This window comes from Schistocerca nitens, chromosome 6 (assembly GCF_023898315.1).
Source record: "Schistocerca nitens isolate TAMUIC-IGC-003100 chromosome 6, iqSchNite1.1, whole genome shotgun sequence".
NCBI lineage: Eukaryota > Metazoa > Arthropoda > Insecta > Orthoptera > Acrididae > Schistocerca > Schistocerca nitens.
This window is the reverse complement of record NC_064619.1, coordinates 147,931,218-147,954,117: the sequence shown is the minus strand read 5'-3', so window position 1 is coordinate 147,954,117 and position 22,900 is coordinate 147,931,218. Positions and strand designations below refer to the sequence as shown.

At 40.4% G+C, this 22,900-nt stretch overlaps 1 protein-coding gene across 1 annotated transcript in view; it reads right to left on the bottom strand.

Annotated features, from left to right (window-relative positions):
- LOC126263263 (uncharacterized) overlaps nucleotides 1–22,900 on the bottom strand; it is a 292,463-nt gene that overhangs the window by 58,731 nt on the left and 210,832 nt on the right. The window contains exons 3-4 of the mRNA XM_049960348.1: nucleotides 18,034–18,215; nucleotides 2,052–2,300 (exon numbers count right to left, since the gene is read on the bottom strand). Of these exons, the coding sequence (XP_049816305.1) occupies nucleotides 2,052–2,300; nucleotides 18,034–18,215 (431 nt within the window). The remainder of the gene's footprint in view (nucleotides 1–2,051; nucleotides 2,301–18,033; nucleotides 18,216–22,900) is intronic.

Here is a 22,900-nt window from a genome sequence, read left to right as displayed (position 1 = left end):
CTCCCGGGATTGGAATGACTCCTTACCCTCTCCCTTAAAACACACATCCTTTAGTCTTTCCCTCTCCTTCCCTCTTTCCTGATGAGGCAACAGTTTGTTGCGAAAGCTTGAATTTTGTGTGTATGTTTGTGTTTGTTTGTGTGTCTATCGATGTGCCAGTGCTTTCGTTTGGTAAGTCACATCATCTTTGTTTTTAGATATATTTTTCCCACGTGGAATGTTTCCCTCTATTAATTTATATCATTAATTTGAACCCAACAATTACGTTTGTTATTGTCACTGTTGTATTTCGAAATCTTTTCTGTCATCTTATTTTCTCTTGAAATATGTCTGCTTGTGTCTGTATATGTGTGGATGGATATGTGTGTGTGTGTGTGTGTGTGTGTGTGTGTGTGTGTGTGTGTTAGTGTTTACCCGTCCTTTTTTCCCCCTAAGGTAAGTCTTTCCGCTCCCGGGATTGGAATGACTCCTTACCCTCTCCCTTAAAACCCACATCCATTCGTCTTTCCCTCTCCTTCCCTCTTTCCTGATGAGGCAACAGTTTGTTGTGAAAGCTTGAATTTTGTGTATATGATTGTGTTTGTTTGTGTGTCTATCGACGTGCCAGCGCTTTCGTTTGGTAAGTCACCTCATCTTTGTTTTTAGATATATTTTGGAATGTTTCCCTCTATTAAATTATATATATATATATATATATATATATATATATATATATATATATATATAAGATTTGTAAAACTATTATGAAAAGGAAATTTGCTACTCATCATATAGCGGAGTTGCTGAGTCGCAGATAGGCACAGCAAAAAGACTGTCACAAATAAAGCTTTCAGCCGGTAAGGCCTTTGTCAAAAATAAACCACACACACACACACACACACACACACGAGTATATCTGTTGTCTATTCTGGCCTAAAGCTTTACTTGTGACAGTCTTTTTGTTGTGCCTATCTGTGACTTAGCATCTCCACTATATGGTGAGTAGCAACTTTCCTTTTCATAATATTGTTACATTCCATTCTGGTTTTTCATTGTTTATTAGTACAATTTGTTTTATTTAAAAAACTTTTACAGTTTTTACATGTAAAGCTTGGAGGCATTACTTTACAGCATGCCCTCATAGTTGCTAAGGTTACAAGTAAATAAATGCTATGTGCTACATATAGATCTTCTAAGTGTACTCTTATTGACACTTCATGAAAAGCAATGGTTCGCTGGAGAGAAAAATCATTCATTCGTAATCTAGTTGATAGTACTGTTTCAGCATTTAACTGAACTGATACAGAGAAAGAAATAGGAAATCAGGGTGACGAAGTGAGTAGCTGCCTTGTAGCTGAACTTTGCTCTTCCTGAATATATGACGCCCATCAACATTTTACCACTGAGTATCTCTCTCAGTATAGCATGTGAATCCTGCTCCCCCCCCCCCCCCCCCCCCCCCACACACACACACACAAAAAGAGGAAATGTGCACAGGATAACATTTACAGTTGTGATCACTTCTTATTCACAGATTGAAAAGTGGCCACTGTCTAATACCAAAATGTGGATTTTGTTACCATTTGTTAGGTTTCGACCTCCACTAAACATTACAGACACTCAACTTTACTATTGTTCATTCCACTATGACAAATTTCTGTTGACCACTTAAGTATTCATTGACTGATTAAAATGAAAATACAACTGCTCTTCATATTCAAATAAAATTCCTGTCTTGTAAAGAGAGTATGATGATGAGCACTCTGATATTTGAACTAACAACATTTTATGAGTTACGCAATGGAGACCTTTGGATAGATAATTTCATTTCTAACCACTTTAACTCTTTCTAGACTATGTTAGTGACTAGAAACTTTGGCAATACTAGATGGCAAGCTCAAAAGATTTTTATATATTAAGTAGCCATAAATATCAAAGCACCAATTGAACTCTTCTTCACAGTGCTGACTGATCCAGCTCCAATACTGAGAAGTTTTCAAGTGCACAGCCTACGGATATGGGAAGAAGACACACATCTGTTGTCTGCAAACAGTATTCTAGATGCGGCATACCTGCGCATTACGCTGGGTGAATTGGCAGGGCTGTCCTCATCATCATCCTCACCCTTGGACTGGGGTGCCCTTGCGGGGGTGGCCTGGGGCAAGGACAAGGGGCTGGTGGTGACTGCTGCTGGCACCCCCTGTTCTGCTGCCTCCCGTAGCAGCTGCTCCTCTTCTTCCTCTGAAGAGTCATCACCAATGTACGCACACTCGTGCAGGTGCTTATGTCCACGGATCACAATCAGTGAGGCACCAGGCCACCTGTGAATGTGTACCTCATTATTATGCTATCAAATCTCAGTTACTCTAATACTCTAAACACACACATTGGATCAAAGGTTCCAGAAAAAAGGGTCCTATCAAAGAGCTGTAATGAGAACATATTACCAGAGACAGGCAGATACCATTTATTGCTTTATTACAATACATTAACTGCATACTAACAATAATGGTGGTTTTGCAAATGCAGTCTCATCCCATGGAAACTAGTTTTTCCCTGTTTATTCTTAAAATGTTTGCAAATGATTATCTAAGATGTACAAGATGAAGGTGCTTTCAAGGAGAAATAAAACCAATTTTAAAAATATACAGTGAGTGTTTACCTTTACTCCTTCCATGTCAGTTACTGCTTCTAGATTTATCTTAGGAACTGAGATGGATTACAAGTAATGAGAAATAACTTGAACTATTAAGAACTGACAAGGACTACAAGCACTGCGATATAATATGACACAGTGAAATGAATTCACTGTGCAATTTGAAGAAGCTGTATGAAGTTGTATATTGGGAAAAAAATCACCTCTTTGTGATGAGTTATCTCTCCCAATATATTTTTATTTTCATTTTCATTTCAGCCTCATGTTACACTTTCCACCTTCTAATACCATGTCACCCTCACAACACCCCCACGACCCCATTAAGTTTTATTTACATTCCCTCCGCAAACATGCCTTCGCCCTAGCCAGATTACGCTCCCATATTCTATTTTCTCAGGCTTGTCTGACATTTGGCATTACCCCCAAAGGCCTCACACTTAAAGTTTCCATCTCTGGCTGCAACCCTTCTTTCCATCAGTCCCTATACCAGTTCCAAACTGAACAATCCATTGCCCTCACCCACCTAATCCTTCACCTACACATCAACTCAGCCAATGAACACACCCGTCAACTCCTATCCTTCATAAAAGTCCTCAATCTTTCCTCTCCCACATCCACACCGGCTGTTCAGAGCATCCTCCTACAGGCCAACCGCAAATTATAGCAGCATGCCACCCTCCACCTCAAAAAACTATCCAATCTCCTGGTTTCCCACCTCTGGAAAGGCAACTCACTCACCCTTCACAACCTTTCCAGCAAACCTCAACCTCCTCTCATTGCACACAAACCCAGTCTCTCCCATCTACTCAATCTACCACTTCCAGCTCCACTCCCTCCAAAACCTCAAAATTCCAATCAACACAATCTGGAACCACAATACCCTAATTAAGTAGTTAACCTTTCCTCCAAACCTCTCCCCCAATCCGAAACCTCTGTCCTATCCAAAGGCCTCACCTTCAGCCCCACTCCCAGATTCAACCAAACAGCCCTCGTCAAAGATTTACTGTCCTACACTCGTACTCTCTGCTGGAAATATCACTTTGCCACGAAGAACAATGATCCTAATCCTACTCCTAATGATCCAACTCCCCAAGACACTATCCAAATTGAACCCTGCCTGGAACAGTTCCATCCTCCGTCACAGCGGGACCCACCTCCTCTTCCTCAAAATCACCCTCTCCAAACCTTCCAGGAATTTCTGACTTCCAGCCTTGCCTCTCAATCCTTCTTAAAAAACCTTAATTCTACTCCCAACATCACCACTGCTGAAGCCCAGGCTATCCGTGATCTGAAGGTTGACCGATCCATCGTCATTCTTCCAGCGGACAAGGGTTCCACGACCGTGGTACTTGATCGTCGGCAGCATGTGGCTGAGGGACTGCATCAGCTTTCAGACAACACCACATACAAAGTTTGCCTAGGTAATCCCATTCCTGATGTCCAGGCGGAGCTTCAAGGAATCCTAAGAACCTTAGGCCCCCTGCAAAACCTTTCACCTGACTCCATCAACCTCCTGACCCCACCGACACCCCACACCCCTACCTTCTACCTTCTTCCTAAAACTCACAAACCCAATCATCCCGGACGCCCCATTGTAGCTGGTTACCAAGCCCCCGCAAAACGTATCTCTGCCTACGTAGATCAACACCTTCAACCCATTACATGCAGTCTCCCATCCTTCATCAAAGACACCAACCACTTTCTCGAACGCCTGGAATCCTTACCCAATCTGTTACCCCCGGAAACCATCCTTGTTACCATTGATGCCACTTCTTTATACACAAATATTCCGCACGTCCAGGGCCTCGCTGCGATGGAGCACTTCCTTTCACGCCGATCACCTGCCACCCTACCTAAAACCTCTTTCCTCATTACCTTAGCCAGCTTCATCCTGACCCACATCTTCTTCACTTTTGAAGGCCAGACATACCAACAATTAAAGGGAACAGCCATGGGTACCAGGATGGCCCCCTCGTACGCCAACCTTTCATGGGTCACTTAGAGGAATCCTACTTGGTTACCCAGGCCTGCCAACCCAAAGTTTGGTACAGATTTATTGATGACATCTTCATGATCTGGACTCACAGTGAAGAAGAACTCCAGAATTTCCTCTCCAACCTCAACTCCTTTGGTTCCATCAGATTCACCTGGTCCTACTCCAAATCCCACGCCACTATCCTTGATGTTGACCTCCATCTGTCCAATGGCCAGCTTCACACGTCCGTCCACATCAAACCCACCAACAAGCAACAGTACCTCCATTATGACAGCTGCCACCCATTCCACATCAAACAGTCCCTTCCCTACAGCCTAGGTCTTCGTGGCAAATGAATCTGCTCCAGTCCACAATCCCTGAACCATTACACCAACAACCTGACAAAAGCTTTCGCATCCCGCAACTACCCTCCCGACCTGGTACAGAAGCAAATAACCAGAGCCACTTCCTCATCCCCTCAAACTCAGAGCCTCCCACAGAAGAACCACAAAAGTGCCCCACTTGTGACAGAATACTTTCCGGGACTGGACCAGACTCTGAATGTGGCTCTCCAGCAGGGATACAACTTCCTCAAATCCTGTCCTGAAATGAGATCCATCCTTCATGAAATCTCCCCACTCCACCAAGAGTGTCTTTCCGCCGACCACCTAACCCTCGTAACCTGTTAGTTCATCCCTATGAAATCCCCAAACCACCTTCCCTACCCTCTGACTCCCACCCTTGTAACCGCCCCCAGTGTAAAACCTGTCCCATGCACCCTCCCACCACCACCTACTCCAGTCCTGTAACCCGGAAGGTGTACACAATCAAAGGCAGAGCCACGTGTGAAAGCACCCACGTGATTTACCAACTGATCTGCCTACACTGTGATGCATTCTATGTGGGAATGACCAGCAACAAACTGTCCATTCACATGAACGGACACAGGCAGACAGTGTTTGTTGGTAATGAGGATCACCCTGTGGCTAAACATGACTTGGTGCACGGCCAGCACATCTTGGCACAGTGTTAGACCGTCCGGGTTATCTGGATACTTCCCACTAACACCAACCTATCCGAACTCCGGAGATGGGAACTTGCTCTTCAATATATCCTCTCTTCCCGTTACCCACCAGGCCTCAATCTCCGCTAATTTCAAGTTGCCACCTCTCATACCTCACCTGTCATTCAACAACATCTTTGCCTCTGCACTTCCGCCTCGACTGACATCTCTGTCCAAACTCTTTGTCTTTGAATATGTCTGCTTGTGTCTGTATATGTGTGGATGGATATGTGTGTGTGTGCGAGTGTATACCTGTCCTTTTTTGCCCTAAGGTAGGTCTTTCCGCTCCCGGGATTGGAATGACTCCTTACCCTCTCCCTTAAAACCCACATCCTTTTGTCTTTCCCTCTCCTTCCCTCTTTCCTGAGGACGCAACCGTTGGTTGCGAAAGCTAGAATTTTGTGTGTATGTTTGTCACAAACTGCCTGTCCCATGCACAGAGGTTCGTCACCTCCTCTCGGCTGCATCAGTCAGGTTTTTTCTTTGTCCTGATGTCACCATAACTGTAAAATATTATGAAAGGGATAGTTGGTACTCACCATATAGTTGAGATGCTGAGTTACAGATAGGAACAACAAAAGGACTGTCAAACAAAGCTTTTGCCCAAACAGGCCTTCATCAGAATAGGCAACATGCCCACACACATACGCTCAGGCAAACACAGCTCTCACACACATGACCATTGTCTCTGGCTGCAAGGCCAGACTGTTAGCAGCAGTGCATGATGGGAGAAAGAACTGGATGGTGGGGGTAAGGAGGAGGCTGGAGTGGGTAGGGCAAGAGATAGCAGGGTAGGGGCATGGGACAGTAAAGTGCTGCTTGCAGGAGCATACAGGTACAAGGTGTGGAGAGGGTATGGCAGTTAGATGCAGTCGGAACATTAGAAGGTGAGTAGGGGGAGGGGGGGGGGGGGCTGCAGCAGAAAAGGAGAGAAGTAAAAAGACTGGGGGTGTATTGGTGGAATAGAGGGCTGTGTAGTGCTGGAATGGGAACAGGGAAGGAGACACAAGGGTAAGGACAATGACTAAGGAAAGTTGAGGCAAGGAGGGCTGTGGGAACATAGTATATATTGTAGTGAGAGTTCCCATCTGCGAAATAAAGAAAAGCTTGGGAAGGACCCAGGTGGTGCAGGCTGTGAAGCAGTCATTGAGATGAAGAATGTTATGTGGGGCAGCGTGTTCAGTAACTGGGTGGTCCACCTGTTTCTTGGCCACAGTTAGTCAGTGGTGATTCATGCAGACAGACAGCTTGTTGGTCGACATGTCCACTTAGAAAGCAGCACAGTGGTTGCAACTTAGCTTGTAGATCACATGACTGGTTTCACAGGTAGCCCTGCCTTTGATGGGATAGGTGATGCTTGTGGCCGAAATGGAGTAGGTGGGAGGATGTATTGGGCAGGTCTTGCATCTAGGTCTGTTACAGGGATATGATCAATGAGGCAAGACATTGGGAGCAGATGTTGTGTACGGATGGACAAAAATATTTTGGTGGTTTGGTGTGTGATGGAGTATCACTGTGGAAGGGATGAAATGAGAGGTATTTGAAATCCTGGCAGAGAATGTGATTCAGTTGCTCCAGTTCTGGGTTGTATGGAGTCACGAGGGGAATTCTCTCTATGGCCAAAACGTGGGTCTTTGGAAGGTGGTGGGTGACTAGAGAAATAAGGCATGGGAGATCTGTTTTTGTACAAGGTTGGGAGAGTAATCTGTGAAGGCTTCAGTGAGACCCTTGGTGTATTTTGAGAGGGATTGCTCATCACTATAGATATGGCAGCCACAGATGGCTAGACTGGATGGAAGGGACTTCTTGGTCTTGAATGATTGGCAACTGCTGAAGTGGAGGTATTCCTGGTGGTTGGTTGGTTTGATATGTACGTAGCTACTGATGTAGCCATCTTTGAGGTGGAGGTCAACATCACGGAAGGTGGCTTGTTGGGTTGATGAGGATATGAAGCGAAAGGGGAGAAGTTGTTGAGGTTCTGGAGGAGTGTGGATAAGGTGTCCTCGCCCTCGATCCACATCACGACAATGTCATCAGTGAATCTGAACCAAGTGAGGGATTTGGGATTCTGGGTGGTTAGAAAGGATTCCTCTCAATTGTCCATGAGTAGCTTGCCATAGGATGTTGCTATGTGGATGCCCATAATCGTACCACAGATTTGTTCATAGGCAATCCCTTCAAACAAGAAGCAATTGTGAGTGAGGATATAGTCGGTCATGGTGACTAGGAGAGGTTATAGGTTTGGAATCTGATGGCCATTGGGAAAGGTAGCATTCAATAGCAGCAAGGCCATGGGCATTAGGGATTCTTAGTGTAAGGAGAGGTGGCATCAGTAGTGGCAAGCAGGGCACCATGTGGTAAGGAAACAGGAGCTGTAGAGAGTCAGTGGAGGAAATAGATGGTATCTTTTTGGTATTTTTTATATAGGAGGGTAGGCTGCAGGTAATAGGCTGGAGGTATTGGTCTATAAGTGCACCAGTAATACCTTCGCTTCAACAGCTGCCACCCATTCCATACCAAGATGTCCCTTCATATCTTTAGTGACACGCAGTCCCTCTCATAATACATCAAGGGTCTCATGGAAGCTTCCACAATCTTGCACAAAAACAAATGTCCCATGCCTTATCTCTCCAGTCACTCACCACCTCCCAAAGACCCATTGTCTGGCCACAGAGGAGCATTCCCATCTTGACGTAGTACTGCCCAGGGCTGGAGCAACTGTATCACATAATCCACCAGGATTTTGAATACCTTTCATTATGCCCTGAAATGAGAGATGTCCTACTCACTATCCTTCCCACCCCTCCCACAGTGGTAGTCTGATGCACACCAAACCTACACAATATCCTTGTCCATCCCTATACAAACCCTGCTGCCAAACCCTTGCCTCATGGCTCATATCCCTGCAACAGACCTAGATGCAAGACTTGTCCCATACTTCCTCCCACCACCATGTACTACGGTCTGGTGATAAGCATCACCTATCCCATCAAAGACAGAACTAACCGTGAAATCAGTTGCATGATCTGCAAGCTAAGCTGCAACCACTGTGCTGCATTCTACATGGGCATGACAACCAACAAACTGTCTGTCCGCATGAATGACTGCCAACAAACTCAGACCAAGCAACAGCTGCACCACCCCATAATTTCAATGAGTGCTTCGCAGCCTGTGCCATCTGGATCCTTCCCACCAACACAAGCTTTTCTGAATTGTGCAGATGGGAACTCTCCCTGCAATATATCCTATGTTCCCTTAACCCTCCTGGCCTTAACCTTCATTAGTCATTGTTCTTACCCACCTGTTCCCTTCCCTGTTCCCATTCTAGCACCACACAGCCATCTATTCCACTAACACACCCACAGTCTTTTTACTTCTCTCCTTTTCTGCTGCTCCCCCCCCCCCCTCGCCCTCCGTCTAACTTCCCAACTGCAGCCATCTGCCCTACCATCTTCCCACCTTGTCCTCATATGCTCCCGCAAGCAGCACTTTACTGTCCCCCACCCCTATCCTGCTATCTCTCACCTCCCCCACTGCTGCCTCCTCCTTACTCCCACCATCCAGTTGCTTCTTCCATCATGCACTGCTGCTTGCAGTCTGGTGTTGTCTATCCTGATGAAGGCCTGTTTGACCAAAAGATTGGTTTATCAGCCTTTTTGTTGTGGCTATCTGAGACTCAGCATCTTCGTTATAAGGTGAGAAGCAACTATCTTTTTCATAATATTGTTGTTATTCCATCTGGATTTTCCATTGTTTAATTGTACAATATGCTATTTTTTGACAACTGCAGCACAACAGAGGGGGTGACAGAAATAACTGAAATTTGGCCTGCATTTGACCTATGGTGATACAAAGAATAATGAAACATATAGCTGGGAAAGATATTAACACTTGGTATCAAATGTTATAGTCTTCAAATATGTCCCTAATGAATAATATGTACCTGATTGACAAAATTCCAATGCATTCTTTCCCTTTGTTAAGGTATTATCTTGCATTATCTGCATTTAAACAGGGTTGCCATTCATGTAAATTGTCAGTGTATTGCCTTTCTTCTACTGACAGGTGTTTGATGCTTGCAAACTGTCACATTATATGTCACAGGCAGAGAGAGCAACTATAATTCATTCAAATAACTGACAAACTGTGGCAGGCTGACTTTCAACCATTTGACTGGTTTCCTTATGGCATCATCCTGTTCTAGATGGATGCTCACTTAATAATGTCTTGTGAAATAATTTTCTGGGGTGACTCACCACTTAGAGAGGAAGTACTGATTGCAGAAAAGTGAGCAGTAAGAATAATATTGGGTTTCACCTATCCTCTTCAAGGATTTAGGCATTTTAACTAGACAAGCACAATACTGCTAATGAAATTTGTCATAAATAAACCATCACAATTTGTGAAGAACAGTGATATCCATACTTACAAAACTAGAGGAAAAACTGACCTTCATCACCCATTTTTAAAACTGTCAGTGGCTCAGAAAGTAGTTTAATGTGCAGGAAGAAAAATTATTGATGATGTGCCCAATAACATAAAATGTAAACTGACTTGTTGCACATCTGTTCAGTCATTCAGTCAGTTAGTTAAATGTTCCTTTAATCATATGAATGATTCCTTTATCAAAATGATGTGGAAGGAGTCAGTTTACAGTATATGTGTACATGATAAGAGTTAACATTAATGAACACATTATAAAAGAATCATTCAAATGATCTACAGAATACGTAACAAACTAAATTATCAACAAAAATAATCAATTTTTGAAAATATAATGTAATTTGACAAATAAAAAATTTACTCACCAAGTGGTGGCAGGAGAAAACACATATAAAGGTATTGAAATTTGCAAGCTGTCAGAGCTGGGGGCTCCTCTTTCTCATAAAAGGGTTGAAAGGGGAAGGAAGAGTTGTGAAGAAAAAGGATTGGGTGATACATGTAGCTCCTGATACTTATGGCATTTGATTTTTTGGACATGTTAGGTGCCTTATGATGTGACTATTTGCTTGTGAAATGATAGTACATGAATTAAAAATCAAAACAAATTATGTGATACACCTGTATGGAGAAACTGACATCATCTATATAGTAAATTTAAGAACAGCTGAGTAAATGCTCATATAATGCCCTACCCTCAGTGGTCACCTTAGCTCAGTAGTGTGAACCAGGGTTTGACCCTCACAGAAGGCATTCATTTTATTGGTGACAAATCATTACAAACAGTAACTACCATAAAATACATAACAGGAACTAACCGGAGTGACCTAAAATGGAGACACCACATAAAGCTAATCAGTGGTGTATTTACAGTTTTGTTTTGGGGAGAGAATCTATGCATTCAACTTTACAATAGCTTAAATTGAAAATTAATTTTATTGATCCATACCAATTAAATGTCCAAAATTATAAGAATAAAGTGTATCATTGGCTTATATATGTTTAATTATAACACTAATTACATTACCAAAATGATTTATTGAAGTTATGAATTACATACTGAAATCAAATTACAGGGTTATGAAGTTCGAGTAATTTTAATCAAACATAATCCAATTGCTAAGAAAATTTTCCACACTGATTCGATTCATTTCATATTTTTTTAGTCCAGGCCTGTGTCAACTTACTATTAAGGGTACTAAATCTGCTTTTGTCTGATACTTAAATACACATAAGTAGAACAAAATACAATTAAATCATTTACTAGAAATTTAAAACACTAAAGGAAGACAGCAGTCTCTTTGTTTTTCAGTACTACTCATCACACTTTGGACATCAATAATGGTGAACTGTCATCATGCGACCCCGTTCAGACATGCCTCACTAGTTGTATTCCTGAAGGTATGCCTTGATTCTCTTAAGGGTGAAGAAACTGCATGGCCATTGTTAGTGGCAGAGTTGCCAAGAGTTGTAGAAACTGAAGCACATTATGATACAACTGACAGTCACAGACAGACAAAGCTTCCATTGCAGTTTGAGACAACTGCTCAAGTTGACTCAGATGTTGCTGAAAGAGTTTTAACACAGCTGTTGTCATTTTTAAATCAGCAACTAATGGACCTGTAGCATAAAATGAAAGGGCTTTTGTAACTCTATTAATAATACCTGTCTTCAGTTTTTGTGGTAGAAGCCAATCAAAACTGTTAAAAAGTTCACAATGTATTAAGAACCAATCCAGAAGTGAACAATAAAGTCATCCAGAGAGGATATGAACATATACCCTTTATACTAACCCTCAATATCATCACTGGCATCCTGATTTGCATGCTGTTCTTGCTTGGCAGAAATGCGTGGTTACTCAATTTCAATGCCACTGGCAGAAGCTAATTGCTTGGCACCTAAGAAAAGCTGGCTGAAAGTATCAACATTTTCTCTCATTGCCAACAGTTCCCTTTTGAATATCCTTGGCGATGCTGATTAACTCTGCAAAATCTGCATCTCGGAGCTGAAGTTGACAACAGATGGACTCACCCAGTGCAAACAGTGGTGGTGGTGGTGGTTAGTGTTTAACGTCCCGTCGACAACGAGGTCATTAGAGACGGTGCAAACAGTTCAGAAACTATAACCAAGTAGATGATATAATCTCCCACGCTGATGGCTGCTAAGAGATTTGTGGCATCATGGGATGTCATCTTGTTGACAAGTTCTTGAATCTTCCCGAAGTTGAAACAACACCATCATATATTTTCTTGAAGTCTTGCAAGCTGCAAAGATGCTGAGTCCATCTAGTGAGAGTGGTATGTTTCAGGCTTCTGACTCAAACATCAGTTAATGATTCAAGGGCATCATTTAATATTTGAATACACTTTGGTGGCCTAAAGAAATTACCTACCATTTCCAGTGTTCCTAATGAGTTCCTGATAAGTGAAATATTGCATGTGTTGGTGACTACCAAATTGCAATTATGAGCTGCACAATGAGAATATACAGCTAAAGGGCAGTCCTGCTGTATGAACGCACGAGCCCCATGGGCTTTTTGTGACAGACATGCTACACAATCATAGCCCTGTCCTCACAAAAATCACACATCAAGACCAAATTTTACCAAGTTTTCAATTATAGATCCAGCTAATCTTTTGCCAGTCATATCAAACACTATTCACACAATGTCAGAAGTTTCATCTGCAAGAACCTTGAAATCTTTGGCGTCATAAATGCAGTCCTTCTGAGCAATCCTTCTCAGGAGTTGGTTATTGATGCAACTGATGAAATGATTTTGGACTGGGACACTCAAGTACTTGTTGCATTTACCAGTTCCTTCCAAACTTGCTCATAGGTTTTTTCTGCCTTTGACATGATATTTTAGAATGATGTGAAAGTTATGCATGTTTTTGTCACTTTGTTTGTCAAATTCAATAAGTCTGAAGTTCCTGTGTCATCTTAATACAATCTCCAGATGGACACAGAGAATCACTGCCTCAGTGATAGGGATTATGTGTTTTCTATTTTTTTCACCTGATCCACCAAGCCTTTGTACAGACAATGTTTTATATCTTTTGTCTTGTTCATCATGATGTGAACAAAACTATCACAATTGGTTACAGCAGCCTTACATGGATGTTGAAATGTTTAAGAGAGGGTTTCCACTTTGAAAACTTGGAGGTTATTATGTGTGCGAACTAAGTCAACACATGGCATGATGGCTGATGAGAGCAACTGTAAATATGAAATGCATTTACGGTTGCTTCCATCAGCCACTGCACCAAGTGTCAGCTTATTTTGCACAATTAGTACCAGGTCTGCAACATTTTGATGACTACCTTTACTTGAACTTGTCTTAGAGAAAAGTGCACAGTACTTACAGAAGACACCATCCTCTTTAGAAGAGTATTCTAACCAACATATTTCTCTAGCTAATCTAGGTTGAACTTACAATATTGACCACTTTTGCAAAGTAAGGGGAAATTGTTAACTTGTGTTGGGCACAAGTAGGTTTTAGAAATATTGTAGCTTCATGTAGTCATCAACTTTTTCATTATTTGATAGTAAACAAGCAAATATGTTATACTTACAGTCTGTTGGTGGATTGTCAAAGCTTGATGTGTCAAATAAAGATGTTGGTTTTGGTTGAGGACTAACAAAGAGGATTGTGAATGAGCAATAATTCTTCTATTATTTTAAAACAGCAGCAGTGGCAACTGTGGTGGATCATCCATTATCCCAGCCAGAGAGGACAGAGTGTCTTCTAGTCATGATGTTTTAGGGAAGTAGTTCAAAATGTTTGCACTTTGTTTTGTGGTGCATTGTCTTAGCTCTCAAAATCAAGATTTCAACTATATTACCTTCAATAACACTGGTTACTGCAACACTGTCATATCAACAATTTAACAACTTGTAGTAGTAGTAGTAGCAGCTTTATTCATCTGTAGATCTCTTTTTACAAGGATATAGGACATCTCAAAGAATTTACTAGTTTAGATAAAAAATAAGCTAATTCATATACGCATATATTTACAGACTTCTAGTTAGAGACAGTCATTTGATTTACTCCTGGTACACAATACTTTTTTTACAAATAACTTATTAAATAATGTAATGTCACACTGTTCACTCATATCTCATTATCAGACACTGCACACACTATACACACATTGTTTCACAACACTTCACTCACTACACACACACACACACACACACACACACTGGTGATCTCTGGGCCATTTTCTGTACGGCAATTTCCCATTTGATATCCAGAAAAACTGAGTCAGCATCCGTCCATAACAAGTGAAGTATTGGGTTCAGAAAGAGGAAGAGGTGTTAGTAGTGTGCTATGCATAGCCTGGGGGTAAGTATTTCTAGAAAGGAAAAAAGAAGGGGAAAAAACATAAAGTGAAGGTGTTGTGTGGAATGTTTTATAATCATTATTATTACTATTATATATTTGTATAACATTTTTTTTTATCAAACCGTTACTCTGTTTTATCTAAGTAATCCTTCAATGTATAAAATGTATAACAGGTACTTTTTAGCTGCCTTTTTAAATAAGTGTATCTTGCAGTTTCATTATTCTCTTTTGGTAATTTATTGTAGTTTTATTCCTTGGTAGAAAATGCTGTTTTGAGTTTCATGTTTATTTTTTCTTGGTAAATGTAAGTTGAGTCTATCTCTTGTTGCATGGTCATGGACAGAGCTGTTTGTGCAGTAATTACCAATGTTATTTTTGATTTTTACAACCGACTGGTAAATGTACTCACATGGAGTAGTTAAGATCCCTAGTGTTTAGAACAGATCTTTACAATGAGCTCAACTAGTATTTTTGGTTATTATTCTTACGGCTCTTTTCTGGAGTTTGAAAATTGTGTTCATATTTTGTGCATTTGTTCCTCAAAAAAGAATGCAATTGCTAAGAATTGAGTGTACATATGAATAATATGAAACTAAAAGACACTGCATGTTACACACTGATGACATGATTCTAAGGGCATAACATGCTGATGGCATTCTGTTTGCAACTACCTTTGTGTGTTCATACCACTTCAACTGAGAATCAATATTCATTCCTAGAAATTTTACATTTGTTACACAGTCTGTATAGGTGCCATCTACTTTTAATTTAACATTGTCATTTTTCCTCTTGAAACTGAAATTCATGGCATTAGCTTTCTTTATGTTCAATGTAATTTTATTGCTTATTGACCAATCATAAACTTCCTTGAGAGTTTCATTTGCTTTCTCAGCAAGGAGTTCTTGTGTTTTCTCAGTGACTATAATATTGCTGTCATCAGTGAAGAGAATTTTTTCACCATGAGTAACACTGCTGGGAAAGTCATTGATGTATATCAGGAACAGTACTGGTCCTAATATGCTACCTTGCAGAATCCCTATATTAATGCATTTTGATTCTAGTAAGTGTTTTACTAAATGTTTAGATCTATTTGAAGTATGTGTTATCTCTACTCTTTGTGCCCTGTCTGTTAGCTATGATCAAAACCTGTCATTAGTTACCCCTCTTATTCCTAATGCTTCTAATTTATTTAATAGAATCTTGTGGTCGACTGTATCAATCGCCTTAGAAAGATCCAAAAATATGCTTGTGACACACTCATCTTTATCAAGAGCATCAAGTACAACTATGGCTGACTCCATATTTTTGCCACTTCGGAAACCAAATTTTGATGTGCTTAAAAGATTGCATTTATTCAGGTAATTCATTAGTCTGTCTTTCATAATTTCTTCCATTATTTTTTAGAATGCATGTGCTTAAAAGATTGCATTTATTCAGGTAATTCATTAGTCTGTCTTTCATAATTTCTTCCATTATTTTTTAGAATGCTGACAGCAGGGAAATGGGCCAGTAATTTTCTATGTCTTCTGCATTAACTTTCTTAAGTAAAGGTACAACTCTTGCCTTTTTTAACTGCTCTGGAAATGTCCCTGATGTGAAGGAATCATTTATTATATTTGTTAAGGGGCCTTGTATAATCCCTACGCATTGTTTCAGTACACACATTGGTACTTCATCTAAGCCTACTGACTTTTTATTTTTTAGTTTTTGAACAGTTTTATTGACTTCATTCTCTGTGGTTGGAAGTAACATCACTGTATTTAGTGCAACATTATTTACAGGTGTTATATTTTTTTTGGGGAATTTTTGCTGTAACTTCTCTGCAATACTTGAAAAATGCTCATTTACATAGTTTGCTAAGTGTTGTGGATCACTTATTACCTTATTCCCCTCCCTTAGCAGTATGTTATTCTGCGTTTGTTTGCTTGTAATGCAGAGAATCATGTACAAAACAAACTAGAATATATCCTGGCCAATGCATGGTCTGAGAAAGTGTCCACCTTCTCTATAAAGTGCATTGTTTCTGTATTCATTAACGTTCATATACGGGTACTGTAATATGATGAGAATGGGCTCATAAACTTTGTATTTAATTCACCACTGATGTTAAATTGATATGTGTAACTAAAAGAAAACTGAAAATATGTAATGTTACTATATAATGGAGCATGTTGTTTAAATAAATAACCTTTAATGGTTGAAAAAACACTAGTTACTATTAACCACTCACAACCACATCAGCTATTGGTGATCCTCTTTTGTGTAGTGATTCATTTGGAAACAGTCTGTTATTGACATACTCTAGCAGCATACAACCCACTTCTTCATACATTGAAGAGACATATTTTTAACCCTTGTTTTCTACTCATAGCATTACAATATTGTGTGCAGATAAGTAAGAAATACATGTTTATAATTTCACATTTCAGGGAAGAGGGCAGGAGTGGGGAGGGGACTGGTGGGGGACTGGGCTTAAGCTGAGAAGCTCCCCTCCCCCACTTTAAATACACCAATGGAAGCAAATTATAGGAAAAATATGGTCAGGCTGAGAGTCATAAAAATCTTAAGAAATGTAAGCCATCTAAGAAACGAGTGGGTAGCAAAAAATTTTTCTGCTGCAGTTCGAAAGCCTTAACAGGTTAGACTAATAGAGAAGACAGAAGATCAGACAGAGAGAAGCAAGTCTCATCACTGGATCATTTAGTTAGCACATGAGCATTACAGAGATCCTAAACAAATGCCAGTGGCAGACACAAGAGAGGCACTGGGCATCACAATGAGATTTGCTGTTGAAACTGCAAGAGCTTACAGTCCAGGAAGAATCAGGCAATGTATCACTTCCTCCAACTTAGGTCTTTAAATGACAACTTCAGTAAAATTTGAGTGATGAGAGTTCAGATGAAGCATTACTGATAGTCCTTCATCCCACATGCTACTCCTGAATGGAACGGGGAAAGGCTGAACAGATACCTAGTGGTACCAGAATTCGCTCCAACACACACATGGCTTGTGGAGTACACATGGCATAGTCATAAAGTTTTAATTATCACCTCAAAAGTTGAAGTTATATGCTTTAATTTTCTGCTTGTTTACAGGTATGTATTTGCAGTCCTGATAACCTTGAAATCCTCACATCACAGTATCATGGCATGCCTCTAGAGGAGCCAAAACAGAATGGCACAGACTATTAATAAAGTCAAGGATTTTATGGTTTTTTGTTATTGGCAGTGGGGGAAATGTTGCAGCTGTGTGAGACCAATTTGGATGACTTCTTTAGCTGCCCAGACATGCCTGACACAGCTGCAATGTTTTCACTACTTCCAATAATGAATTATCTTAAAAAACTCTATTCTATCAATGGTATGTGGCATTTTGTTCTCGTTCCTCTAGTGGTGTGCCACAATACTGTGACATGAGAATTTTGAGGAGTACCAGGACTGCAGATATAAATCTGTAAACAAACAAAAAATTAACTATATAACATTATTTTTCCAAGGTGATAATTAAAACTTGGTGACCACGAATCACATATCTAGCTGGAGGACTGGGTGAAAGTTGTAGATTGAGGAGCCCACCTGGCACAGGTGGAAACGGTGATGGAGGAGCCCTTGAGCAGGTAGTAGGCCCAGTACTCCTTGAAGTCATCGTCGAGTTCCAGATGCCGCACCATGGACAGGCGCACTGGTTGTGCTCGGATCTGGGGCAGCTCTGGCATCAGGAAAGCGTTGAAAGTTCTGTTGACGCGCACCAGCTGCCTCTGTGGGCCGAGAAAATTAGTCAGATCAGTTAACTCCCAGCAGGAAACATCCTTCATAAATTGGATCTATTGAGGACAGCATACATGTGTATAAGAATGAACAGAAGGTGCATGCTCAACTTGAGGAAGGCTTTCTTTTCTTTTCTTTTCTTTTTTGATCCCACAATCCTGAAGTTGGCATATGAGTAGCAACATGTTGAATGACGACCACTGGGAAGACTGCTGGAAAGCTGGAAATTTTCGTAAGGAAGGCAGAAAAAGAAGAAGGAAATAATACACGACATATCGAAGGAGATTTGTGAACAGGACGCTCAGTGGAAAGGTATCATAATATCATTCTGCTTACTGACACATAATGCCGGAAACTATTTGAAGGACAAAAAACGAATGTGTGGATCGTTAGACATACTTGAGTGCTAGATGTAATTATGAAAAGGATATATTACTGTACAGAACATACAACACATGTAAGCTAATTTCATTTCTAAACCATGATATGATGTAGCAAGTATGAGAGATATCTAAAAACAAAACGTGAAAGAGAAAAAGAAATGGGAAAAAGTACAAGGTGACAACAGGAAAGAATTAAAGAAGATAGTAAAAAAAACATTATGCTCTGGAGGAAATGCCCACATGGTGTGGAGGTCCCATCCATTTGACCTTGCTGTTTCTCACTCACAGCTGCTACATAGACGTTTGGATGTTTAACGCTCTGTTATCACTAGGGCAGCATTTCCATACTGGCTATCTAGGAACCATAAAGGAACCTGCACCATAAAAGTTAATAGAAAAATATCTTTCTTTTAATACTGTAAAAGTTGTAGACATAATTATTTTATATGAGCTTACTCAGATTAATTTTCAGTGGTCAGTTGTCATTAAGTAGGCTAGCAATCAACTTACAAAGATTGTGCTCCTACATGACAAATTCCCAGTGGTACCCGATCAAACAGGTGCCACTCTGATTGTGCTGATGACATTGAAATTGAGTGCCCCATATATACCATAAACACCACCACCCACCACCAGTGGGCAAAATCGCTAAGGCTTTTTCAAGAAAGGCTAACAGAATTTTAGCTTGTCACTAGAGTGATCTTTTCACTCTCTCCACACAAAATATAATTATATTGCTATTAGTTTAAACTTAACTGCAAACAACACGTCTTTCAATGTCGAGAAACAGAAAACAGATTCCACTTGTTTCTTACTATACACCAAGCAGTTTGTATACTGAATTACCATTATGAAACTGTGTGTTCTATTCCAGTGCAACCAAACTGCAGCAGCATATTTTAAGCATGTTTTTGTTCTCCTCATTTGAAAGCCATCAGAAGCATAAAATCATAAAAATGTCTGAAAATAGTTGTATGCAAATGTATCAAGAACTGCTAATGGAATCTTACTTGAAGACTTCACACTTGCAATTCAACTGGGTGAAGTCAGTTACATAACTAAACTGAAGTCTGCGCAAAAACTGTTGGAGGACCAGCACTGTCATTTCTGTGGTATCATGTACTGATATGATCCCACGGGCATCTCAGAGTTGGCAATGGAGTTGCAAGTTTCCACCAGACACCAATAGCAGTCATGCGGGATCTGGTGGGCCCACTGGTGAATGCCTGCTGCGACATGCCTCCAGCGGCTCTGGACTATGAGCTCCCTGTGCCACCACTTTGTAGGACAACGAGCAGCAGTCAGATAGCCAACTCACACTTGGAGCCTCTTCACTACATGATGCTATGCAGACACCGCCTAGTCACAGTTTCAACGCCATCATTTGTGTCTTGTTGAGAGAGTCTCATCCATGTTGCTATTGTATTAGCTGGGCTCTTTTTCTTGCTGCATTATTTGTAACAAGTCTTTGGACACTTGGAGAAAGCTACCAGTTAAGTAAAGCTTTTGTTTACAGTATTTACTTGTTTGCTAACCATTTCTGCTCCTATCCAGTTTTCCTATGACAATCAGAAAAGTGTTAAATAGTCAACAGCTAAAGGCTTGTTCAGAGAGGGGGCTGCCCACCGCAATCGACCATGGTAAACAAATGTACTGCAGAATGGCACTCGTTGTGGGTGTCACCTATGGTGCAGTAAAAGTGAGTAGCAAGTAGTTCTGATAACTATCAACTTTTTCTTTTATTTGCACTCTCTAAAAGGAACTGAAGAAAGTGGTTACATCATATTAATAGTAAACTAAACAAATGTTGTGAATTTCACCATCTTCAAAAAGAATTGTGGCCATGTGAAGACCATTTCTTCAGTTATTTTCACATGTGTTGTGAACAATTTGAAACATTACACAAACTTATTTTACATAAAATCTTGCCTATCTTAAGCTGCACAATGTTAATTGTCTAGGCAAAATTTGTAAATGGGAAAAGAATCAGAGATTTGAGAATTGTATTAAATTATGCCTTCTGAGGCAGATAGAAGGCAAGACAGATGCACTGATCATGGATGACCAGTTTGGCTTTAGAAGAGGTGTAGACACATGAGAAGCAATACTCAGCTTATGATTAATTCTTGAGAAAAGACTAAAGAAGGGTCAAGACAAATATATTGCCTTCATTGACTTAGAAAAAGTGTTTAACAGGGTTGAGTGGTGAGAACTTTGTAAGGTGCTGTTAAAGACTGGTATAAAGTATGAGGACAGAAGAGTAATGCAGAGACTGTATAGAGAAAAACTGGCTGTGTAAGCTGTGGAGAACATCAAGAAGAAGCCACTAGTAAGTGGGATGTACGACAGCACTGTTCACTGTCTCCTGTCTTGTTCAATGGATACATTCAGAGGGAAATATTTGAAGCTAGAGAGAAATTAGGAGCTATAGGTGTGCAGTCCTAAAGCATCGACTGCTTACCAACCAGTACAGTGCCATGAAATGGCATCAAGAAGGTGCTGACCCACATGCCAATGGAAAGAGTGCCTGCTCAGTGCCTGCTGTCAACACTAATTTAAGAAGCCAACCATCAGTGGTCAGCCCAGTTTGGTCTCAGACTTTGAGAGCATCAGTACAGAGTATTAGAAAGACTTTACTTAGCCTGTATTCTGTGATTAGTAATAGAGACTAAAGTACTTGCAAGTAGAAGGCACAGGCAGCCACTTCATAAAGAGAAGTTATGTTTACTTTCTTTTTAGAAATAAAGTGTCCTTCTAATTAGTAAGTGTTTTGTACATATGATTTTGGATTCCTGCTACCGAACATCGTAACTTCCCTCCTCCTATGTTTGTGTTGGTGCTGACATCCACAGTAGCCGAAACAGCAATAGGAGGAATTAAAATAAATGGTAAGAAAATAGACTGCTGAGAGTTTCTGATGATATTACAAGGTTAACTGAATATGCTGAACAATTAGAAGTGAATATGAAAATTAATGAAGGTAAAACAAAAAGCTCAGTGGTGAGCAGACAAAACACTGTTGCCCAATGCTCATTTAACAATGAGGAACTAGAGAATGTCGAAACACTAGGACGTAAAATTACATCAGACAGAAGGTCAAGGAAGGATACTGCAAACCGAATCCACCAGGCAAAAGCTGCTTTTAACAAGAAAAGAAATCTTTCTTCTTCCTAACAGAATCATATAGCAAAATAAACAAAAGTATATTAAACAAAATAAGTAATTACCTATTCTTCTGGGATGAAAAACTCTGGTCATTTTGTTCATACTTCACAACCTGCACAGACAGCTGCTGTGGGAATGTGACTGGCTCCTTATCAAATTCACCTGGAGGATTAATGAGGAGGATTGGTGTGCCGGCCAGTCTGAATGGGGTTTTTAGGCAGGTTCCCAAATCCCACTAGATGAACAGCGTGCTGGTATCCACATTGTGCGCTAGGTTCTTTCAGCTGCTCAAGAAAATTGTAGGGCACAGACCTAAGACCAGCACTGGTTAACATGCCCTTATGGTGTGTGTATCTCCTTATTCCTCCTTACGCTTATCCCTTGCATGTACATCATTTGCTTTGAAAAGGCCTTAGTTGTGCATTCTGTACTTCATTGCTAAAAAACTGAACATATCAGATTTTTGGCAACCATAGTGTACAGGCCTAATTTCTAAATATATCATTGTGTCAGTTGAGCTATACTTTACACAGTAATATTCATGTGGTGGTATGTATTACAGAAGTATGCATTTATTTATGAATATATGAAATAAATTAATAGTTGTTTGATTCACAGTCATTTAGTGCAGGTGCTCACTTCCTGTTTGACCAGGATGTACTTGTAAGTGTGTATTTAGGCATGCCTTTTAGTGCAACAGCCTGCAGAGTTAGGCAGACTACCCACACCTTGCTGGTGAATGTTGCATGCAACTGAGGGCAAATCTATACCTGTGCAGGGAAGTGCATATGATGTTACGTGAATGCTGGTGGTAGAAGCCAAAGTGTTCACTCACGCGTGTGCTTCAAGCAGTGAAGATGTCTGCAGCTGTGCACTAATCAATTTTGAAAATAAAGAAGGTATAATATGACAACTTGGTGCAAAGAACACTTGAGTGTTGCAACTGAACAATATGAGTTGAAGCCATGTCTTTTTGACAACATGAGTAGAGACTATCATAACAGGAATCAATGTGACACAACATTAAATGAAATATGCTGTATTGGTAAAAGCTGTTAAAAAGAGGGTACTCAGCAGACCACAGTAAACGAAATTAAAAATAAAACTCTGCATTCGCAGTACTGTAC